The sequence below is a fragment of the Pundamilia nyererei genome, unplaced genomic scaffold, assembly GCF_000239375.1.
Source record: "Pundamilia nyererei isolate P.nyererei 1_Seehausen unplaced genomic scaffold, PunNye1.0 scaffold00179, whole genome shotgun sequence".
In the NCBI taxonomy this organism is placed as follows: Eukaryota; Metazoa; Chordata; class Actinopteri; order Cichliformes; family Cichlidae; genus Pundamilia; species Pundamilia nyererei.
The window spans coordinates 49,023-58,432 of record NW_005187580.1 but is presented as its reverse complement, the minus strand read 5'-3'; the positions used below and the strand labels follow the sequence as shown (position 1 = coordinate 58,432).

Below are 9,410 nucleotides of genomic sequence, written 5' to 3'. Positions count from 1 at the left end.
GAAGGAGCGTGTTTGGAGGCGTGGTCCCGCTCCTGAAATTCCGATACATAATCTCCAGAATCCAGAAAAACACTATGGAGTTGAAAATGAGCAGAACGGCCCCACTTTAAGATTTTGAGACTTGCAACACATGAACATTCTGATCTAAATTGGGTCACAAGTGATGTTTTTATACAGATTCATGAATCCATTCTCTGGATAATGCATTTCTAAATGTACTAGGCTGTCTTGCAGAATAACAGGCAATGGTGAATGAAGAAATCCATTTTATTTGTGCAAGCTGTAAGATTTCTAGAAATAATGTGCTCACCTAAAATGTTTGAAACCGACATTAATATTTACAGTACATATAGTTTTAAAATGAATCCCTGAAAAAAAAAATCCCTCTGATATTACACATATTTTAAGGTTTTCCACAATTCCATGTGCAGCACATGACAAACACAGGACACGTGCAGCTTGCTTTGTGGTGAAGACGACCCAAGGATTATTTACACCTTCCTGTATTTACACCTTACATCTTTCTCCTTTAAGGGAAATGTTGAAAACAATATATTTATATTCTCCGGTTTTATTTTAGCGATCGGGGTCTTTATGTTTCTGGCTGTGAGTGACTGAATGGGAACAAACCACAGCTTGTGGGTGCTTGCTCTTTCAGTCTTGCTGTTGACAGCTAGCTGATGTCCAACACGTTGGTGCTGATATGAAAGCAGATGTAGGAGAAGTACTCCTGCTGACAGAGTCCTGGGATGTCACAGCTCACCTGTTTGCAGATCAGACACAGAAAACAGTCACGCACACACTGAACCAGCAGCAGTGTTTCACTAAATTCAGCTTGAGTTTGTATGTTTTTATTATTTCCTTTTTCTCTCTGTTGTCTCGAAGGTCACGAGTGAACTTGACTGAGAGATATGTTATTTCCTGCTGACTGCTGACAGGTTCTTCCTCACTCAGACATCAACAATCTGGGAAAGCACTTCACTTGTTGGTCTGTCACTGGTCTTATATAACGATACAATTTTTACCCAATAAACTATTTGCAATAATTCTGTCATGTTCTTGGGTCTTTTGCTGTTTTTTGGTCATTTGGGTTCTGCTGTTGTTAAATATCTTCAGTTTATTTCTTAGTTTGTTCCCGTGTTTAGTTACTTCCTGTTTTATTTTATTACTTATTTGTCTCTAGTGCTTTGTATTAAGTTTCACATCCCTTGTCTCGTTGCCTCAGTTGGGTTCAGCTGTCCTCCCAGGTGTCTCTTGTTTGCATTAATCACCTTGTATCCATATTCCTTCAATTTGTGTGGGGTCTTCGTTTTGTTCTCCCTCATGGTTCTGTGTGTGGCCCTGCTCTGTTTCACTAGTTATTCTCATTCCTGTCCAGCTTTTATTTTCTATTTTGTATGAGTGCAGCATTAAACCTGTGTTTGACTTTATTCCTGTCTCCTGTGTTTCTGCATTTGCATCCAAATCCTGCCTGCAGCAGATGCACATCATGCACAATTAATTTGTGAAAACATTTAGCTCTAAGTTATTTGTTGTTGCTTGAGTCTTGATTTCAAAATGTTTAATATTTTTAACCTAAAAAAAAAACAAACAGGCTACATGAAAAGGTTCAGGTAAAAATTAACATTTTACATCACCAAGCAGCAAAATAACTGTGCACATTGAGGAAAGTGCTTACAGTCAAACCCAGAGAAGTAAAAGCTGTTACAACAGTTAAAAGGGGTCCAAGAGTACACTACAAATGTTCCACTGTTCAAAAATGAAATCTCATACTTCTGTCTGTGCTACTTTTGTAGAAACACTCTTATTTAAAAAGTAAACTACAGCAAGTTTCCAATCAAATCAAATAGCAAATAATTCAACTGTTATGAGATTGCATATTGTTGAAAAAAAATAAGGTTTGAAAATTTTAAATAATGTCTACCTGCAAAAAGCTCATTTTTAGTTTATCAGGATTAGTTCAGGCAGGCCATCAAGTCGAGCACTCCCAGCAAATGAGCTCATCTGTAACACAGTGCAGATCAGATTCTCCTACGTATCTATTTGATAAGCTGATTTAACCTGGCCACAGTTGTTGTGAGCCACCTTGCTGCCTAACTCTACCCAAACTCATAATTTTGAGGCTCTGTTTGATTTACTGAGTCACACAAAAGCTTCACTTGGATACACCATGTTTCCCATTAGTGTTAACAGTTGTTTTTAAAGAACAACATTAAGGTGGACATTTCATCTTTTACTAAGGAAAGTATCATGGGTATGTTTGCAAAAGACAACACAATGAATACCGTACAAAATGGCCGAGATCATTCCTTCCACTAATTTTCAGATATCTGTGTCTGTGTGATAAACCTGTAATGTAACACACAACTGACGAGGCCAGCATTAGATGACAACTTCATGCTTTCATCCATATATGGTCCCTCCCAGCTTCAACAAACAAGATGTCGTCAGTTAAATCCCTCAATTTGTGGCTTTTCCAACTAATGTTGGTGCATCCATCTTCTGTATGTCTGTGCTTTACATTAATATAATGACAACATTATAACACTATGGCTCCTTACATCAGTAATGCTGGCGGTGGGGTCCAGATGCACAAACAGTGAAGCGAGTTCTTCTTTGAGTTTCTTCGAGTGCTTCCTGTCAGTCTGCAGTAGAAGAGCCTGATAATTCACAGGTAACCCATACCTGAAAGGCAATATCATCACATGAATCAATCGCGAGCCTTCTTCACGAAAAAAAAATCATCACTGTCATCAGGTGCCGACCTCAGGACTGATTCCACAAACACCCGCAATGCTTTCAAGTGAATCCAGGCAACAAACACTTCACTGAAATTCACCTTCAGCCAGCGTACAAAGATTCCCTGTGAAAGAGAGAAGCGCATTAATAAAACACCGCAACATTAAAAAAAAAACCTTCAGAGAGTGTGTGTAATGTTTGACTCACATATTGCTCCTTTTTGTGAAAACTAAGCTGCATAATCTCCCGCTGTTTCTGCTCCTCCAGATCAAAGCTGTAGTCCCGCACAAAGAACCTGTGTGGACCAGAGGCTACACTTTGGTAATTCAAACAGACAACACAGATTTGACTATATTGGGTGTTTTCTGTCACACCATCCTGCTTACTTGCTTTCCTGGGCTTTGGCTTTGAATTCACACACAGCTCTTTTGAAAAGTGTCACTGAGAAGACTCCCCCCTCTCCGTTCTCATACAGCTTCCTGACAGTCACATAAGACAACAATAGAAAAGATGTAGCAACAAGGTAAAAGACAACAAGGAGTAAGTCAAGTAGTGTTTACTTGCATTTGAACTTATTGCTGCAGGTTCATTTCAAGTCTGTGTTTATTAAGCCAATATAAAGTGCCTTGAAGCAACTGTTGGCGCTATATAAATAACGCTGAATTGAATTATATGGAATTTGTCATGAGTCCTTAACAGACTGATCACAATGTAATAGCAGGTTGATAGGATTTACATGGGCAAAATCAGGTTCACTGTAACAAAAACACTCATCGGCCACTTTGTTAGGTAAACCAAGTAGTAGGGTCAGAATTTGGCATAAACAACATGAAAGCATGGATCCATCTTGCATTGTCATCGGGCTTGTGGTGGTGGTGTAATGGTGTGGGGGATATTATCTTGGCAAACTAACTGAGTATCATCTGAACACCTGTTGCTGACCATGTCCATTGCTTTATGACCACAGTGTACCCATCTGCTGATGGCTGCTTCCAATGCTTGCATGACAGTGAGTTCACTGTACTCAAATGGCCTCCACAGTCACCAGATCTCAATCAAATAGAGCACCTTTGGGATGCAGTGGAATGAGGTTTTGCATCATGGATGTTAGCTGACAAATCTGACGCATGTGCGTGATGCTGTCCTGTCAATATGGACCAAAATCTCTGAGAAATGTTTCCAGCATTTTGCTGAATCTACACCAGTACAACAAGTTGTACCTAATATAGTGGCCAGTAAGTGTATGAATGTTACAAAAACTAGGATGGAATGTGGAGTGTTATTTTCTAGAAGTTAAACAATTATCAATTTAGCTGTCTAGGCCTTATACTGACAAAAGAGTGTCTTACAAGTGATAAGTAGATTTCTTAGATCAGGGGTGCCTCCAAGGGGGGCAAAGGGGGCACTGGCCACCTCCCAAAATTTGCTGGCCCCCCCAGTGGCTCTTCCTGGCAAGATTGTCCTATGTTGGTAACAATTTTAACAAATATGAGCACAAGTGATAGGAAGACACCCTACATTGAGTTGAAACATTAACTTGCGATTTATTTATGCATATACAATTTTTGTCATTGGTATTGTGTCACTTGGTATGACCCTCACAATTTCCCCTTCCTGTTTTGGATGAAATTATTTTTTTTATAGAAATTGGATTATTTCCTGCACGTCAGCTATGACAAAGTTATTTTTTTCATGTCAACTTTAACATTTTACTTGTCAAAAAAGACATTTTCTTTTCGCTGCTGCAGATCCAGGCCAAAAGACTCTTACTTTCTGCCGGTAATGAAACACCTGCGGTTACTTAGCCTGACCTTTTGGATGCTGAGAGCAGCTACCGGTGCACTTGTACTTGGATCGAGTAGAATTGTTTGTCTCATGGCCAAGAGTGCATAAAGACAGCTCACCTGCTCGACCGCGGAACCACAAATTTTGACAACGACTCGTAACTCCTCTCCCATTGCAAGTAGCTCCCTCTGTGACCAGAAAATATGCAGAAACAAACATTTTAATATTAAGACTATCCCAGAAAAACATAGTCATGTTGTGTCACTGACCGGGCCACCACTACCAGCAGAGTGGTGAGGTACTCTGAGACCACCAGGTCTTCTTTCCTCACGACATCATTCAGACTGCAAGTTTGTAAATTGCCACTGCAAAGACAGAAATTCCACTTTAGTATGTAGATATGTAAACATGCATATCTATAGATAATGTAGGGATTTATTTCTATTTAATATAACTAATGTTTCTCACTCTAGTTTGTGCTCGAGGTTTTGCAAGCTCGCTTTCACACTGTTGTACGCTGCAGAACGTGATTTTAACTCTGCCTCCACCTGCGAAACTTCCTGAAACACATGCAGGTGTTAAAACTTGGGTAGGCAACATGTTTCTACCACCTGAGAGGGAACTAGAATCATGTAGCTGCTTCAGAATTTGTTTTCAGCCTTTGGAAAAGCTAGCCTGAAATGCGAGGTTTTTGCCAAACGTCTTTTCAGAGTTTATAATTAGAATAAAGTGTTGGAAATGGTTAAAAACAGAAGACTTTGAAGTGGAGGAACAAAGTCTGAATTAAGTGTGATGTCAAAAATCAGCAGTGACTTGTTCTGGTGGACAGAGCTTAAACAGGAGAAGCTGTAAAAGTAGTGCTCACTTTCAATTTTAGGAGTATTTTTTCTCCCTCGTAGTATTTAGCTTTAACAGCACACACATCAAATATGTAATGCGTTTACTAAATACAGAAACAATTTTAAGACAATGTAACCTGCAAGTTTATCTTTATTCTACTGATGTCAGCGTTAATCTTGTTAAAATGACCTTAACGCCATAACCCCATTAACATGGCAAGTCTCCGTTAGCGAGTTAGCGCATATTGCCCTGTGCGTGGGGCTGCATGGCGTCAACGCATTAGTGTGGTTAGCTCGTTAACGTGTTAGCTAACAGCACTACTTTATTCATTTTAAATGTAACTGAATGTAGTGAAATTACAATCTAGTAGTACAATCTAGTTTACTCTGCCATTAGTAGGATGTGTAAAGTGACACACTGTGTAAAGAGTTGTTCAATATCTAGTGTAACTCTGGCTTGAAAATATGAAAATGTAAGAGTTTGTTGTGATGATCGTTAGCTGTGGTTTATTTATAGCCTCGTGTTGGGATTTTACTTCTAATGATTGCTTTTATGCTTCAAATATCAGAAAAGTGAGTCAGTTCATTAAGATTATGAATAAAATATGTAAGTAACTTCTAATGTAAACATTTTATAACATCACCCAGTCATATAAAACTGCATATGAAGGTATGCTAACAGGTAAATATGTTAGCATGTGAACTGTGACTTTGCTGTGTTTTTTGTGTCTTGACAAGAGTTTAGTTATAAATTGCTGTCATATTTATGTCATTAATTATCATCCCCACTTTTTTATGAGCTTGTACCTTGTTGATGATTTCTGCCAGACTGGAGAGAGTTAGAGATGTAGGATATTTTGCTTTGTCCCACTGAAACTTGATGATGAAGTTCATCAAGTCAACTAAGAGAGAGAGGAAAAAACACAAGTTGTGTATCCAAATGACACAACTTTAAACACACCTAGGGTTTGGTATGTCTTTAAAAAAAACATCAAGCAGATACTACAGATGTGGTTTATAATAGGAGTCACACAGAACTGCACTCCAGCTCAAAGAGCAGATAAAATACCCCTCAGAGACTTGAGGTAAGCTTTCAGGGGTGACAGGGCTGCTCTCTGGTTCTTGCTGTGGTCTGATGGGGGGAGAGTAATCAGACATGCTGGTTAGCCTGGTCTGCTGTTGTTCTCTCCTACAGCCTGCAAGCATTAGTCTACAGTAAAAGCATCAGGCCTTTAATGGAGTTTTTCAGTAGCTGTTAGTCTTAATAGCAGTGTGTATGTGGCCTGTATCCAGTTTCTCTATGAGATAATTAACACTCTCAGCGTGTGTGTTTGTGTGTGACTCACCTCCATTGGCCAAAGCATTTTCCAGCACTTTGTCACTAGACTCCAGCACCTCCTTCATACACTGGCATGTTTTTTTGATCACACTGACCAGGCGACAGGAGAAACACCATCATTACACAGTGTTTATATGTTTTGCATAAAGTTCCTGCACAATGAACTGCTGATGTAGAAACATCTCAGACTGAAGAAAAAGTAAGGAATAAACTAAAGAAATCTTTTTGCATTAAAGACTTCCCCTGATGCTCTGCTTGCTTGCTTGCTTAACTTGTCTCTGTCCAGATCTCTACACTGTCCAGAGCTCCTCAAGTGTGACGTAACTGTTTTCTGTCCTTGGTTTGCCTGTTGCCTGTTTTCAAGCCTCTTATATAGTTTCGCAAGTGTACCAGTTGCTCGAGTGAGCTCGGTTTTAGCAATGATTTTGCTCACTTAGCTTAGTTGTTCATAAATCTTGCTAAGGTGTTTCAAGGACACCCGCTTGCTTACCTATACGTCATATTTCTATTCTTCAGTAAGTCAGAAACAGACCGTCACAGAGAAGTGTTCCTGTTAGATTCTATTATAGATGGCCGTAGTTTCCAGGTCTGGAAAATTAAGCCAAAACGGAAGTGCCTCGCACCTGCATTCTTTCAAATGGCCAGCAAGGCCTGAGTCCACTGGCTGCCAAAAGGCTTCTGGTAGTATAAACGTCTATAGGAAAACAGTCCACAACTCTCATCTAAACACTTTCCTGATCAATTGATGGGCTTAATGGCTAGTTTAAAGTCTTTATTTGGTACGTAACTGTAATTATTTGAATCAGATAGGAGGGTTATTTATGTTATGAATTCACTGCAAGCAGTAATACACATACAGTCACATCCAGATTCTTTCAATGCTTGTGCAACTGTTTAATTAAATGGCAAAATTATGATATCAAAAAAGTCTGGGCTCCACGCTTCATATTAAGACTTCAGTGGATGACATCACCAGGGTCTGTCCATCCATCCATCCTCAGGGTTTTCAGGGTTGCAGATGGCTGCATTTACCAGCAACATAAGTTATGCTTACTTTTTTACTTAATGAAGTTCTTTCTTACATTTTCATTGTGCAATTCAACATTTCAACACCTGAAAATACTGACATTCACACCTCTTTGTGTTTTTTTGTTTTGTTTTTTTCCATGTTCTATGTTTTCCATGTAACTCAAACTGCATTTCTTATATTTGAGATTTTACTTTTCAATAGATAAAAAATGATAATTAAATTCTTACTGTTTTCGCTAGTAAGATATTAATTACTTAGTAGTGAATTATAGGTTAATGCAACTAGTCTAAAGTATCTGCTGTCATAATTAAAGTTTTGTTATGATTTTCACTTTTCCTAGCATTTAAATCTGTTTTTCTGGCCCATGTCCTGCTTTTCCCAGTTTGTTTCCTTATGTTTTTCAGTCGCATAAGTAAATTTTTAACTTTAGTTGGATTTATGGGGTTCTTTGTGTTTAAGTTCTTACCTTTAATACTCATTTTACTTTAGGGTGAACTGTCTCTTTAAAGTCTGCACTGTGTCAGCTCAAATGCACCAGCAGTGAATTTAAAAGCAGGAGGGAAAACTAACCGATAGCTGCCCCTGACCATCAATTAATCATGGCACAGACTGCACAGGAGCTCAGAATCATTGGGTCTTAATGAGGAACAAAGCCGCACATGAAAATGCAAACATGCGATGATTAATGAGACAAACGTATTCATTAATCAGCAGGAACAGATTGAGAGCAGCACATTCAGCTTTTTTACCTTTCAGCCAGCGTGTCGAGTTTGGAAAGATCATCTGACACGCTGAGCAGACTGTCCAGTACTCCCACCTGAGGTCACGGCACACACAGCACAGTTAATGTTACTGCAACCTGCGTTTAATAAATCTGACTTCATAAGACCCTGCATTTACAATCACTACATCTAAAGCTGCTTAATGTCTGAACTCTTGATGATACGGAAATGCGTTTCCTGGAAGACAAGATGCTCATTGATCACGTTGAGTGAAACGATTCAGATGGAAATTTTGCCTCAAACTGTAGAGAGCAACCTGAGCCTTTACCTCTTCATCAGAGAAAGACACCAAACACCATCACTCTCCTGTACTGCTACAAACACAGAGCTAACACACACTCACGCCACTTACTCTTTGTTTTTGTTAGCGCTGAGACACAATATCATTTTTTTATCATTCAGATGATGCACATCCTCACCTTAAGATCTGGAATGGAGAACTTGCAGCAGGAGGAGGCCAGGTTGGTTTTGGCAATGGTGCGCTTGAGTTTCTCTACACTGGTTAAACTTGTTTTGTCCAGTGGAACAGAAATCAGCCAAAAGTCCGTCATGACTTCCCACAGGTACTGCCTTTGGCACCAAACTGTGATCCTGAGCAGACAAACTTGTAATAACATGAACTTTACCACTGAAATATGTAGAGTCTTATTCTAAGGCAGATTTGTAAAATGGCATGATTCACCTGTGCTCAGGATTTTGTTCTTTCAGCTCTTGCCTTGATAATGCAATAAAGGAAAGAGGAACCTCTTTTCAGAGCAGAGGCTTACCTTCAGGTTATCTTCATGACCGTGCTGTGCCTGTCCCCGTGTGAGTGTTGGAGAGTCTGAGCAGCAGCTCCACCTGAGACTGGCTGACAGCCAGCCCACTGTCCTCTGCTGTCTGTCACCAGAAGCAGT

At 39.5% G+C, this 9,410-nt stretch overlaps 1 protein-coding gene across 1 annotated transcript; it reads right to left on the bottom strand.

Annotated features, from left to right (window-relative positions):
- Positions 1-660: 660 nt before the first annotated feature.
- On the bottom strand, positions 661-9,065 carry LOC102209504 (V-type proton ATPase subunit C 1-B). Its single transcript, XM_005746474.1, has 12 exons — positions 8,934-9,065; positions 8,482-8,549; positions 6,710-6,792; positions 6,171-6,265; positions 4,993-5,084; positions 4,794-4,889; positions 4,644-4,712; positions 3,126-3,218; positions 2,947-3,034; positions 2,766-2,863; positions 2,562-2,685; positions 661-763 (listed from the first exon to the last, which is right to left on the bottom strand). The coding sequence occupies exons 1-12, from the start codon at positions 9,063-9,065 to the stop codon at positions 674-676; spliced, it is 1,128 nt and encodes a 375-aa protein (XP_005746531.1). The 3' UTR covers positions 661-673.
- Positions 9,066-9,410: the final 345 nt, after the last annotated feature.

Excerpts from the sequence above, each read along its gene's own strand:
- LOC102209504 (XM_005746474.1), bottom strand. The coding sequence starts at position 9,065 with ATGACGGACTTTTGGCTGATTTCTGTTCCACTGGACAAAACAAGTTTA. Across the intron at positions 4,890-4,992 it reads AACCTCGAGCACAAACTAGA|TGGCAATTTACAAACTTGCA; the intron begins GTGAGAAACATT and ends CTGTCTTTGCAG. Across the intron at positions 2,864-2,946 it reads TTCACAAAAAGGAGCAATAT|GGAATCTTTGTACGCTGGCT; the intron begins GTGAGTCAAACA and ends TCTCTTTCACAG.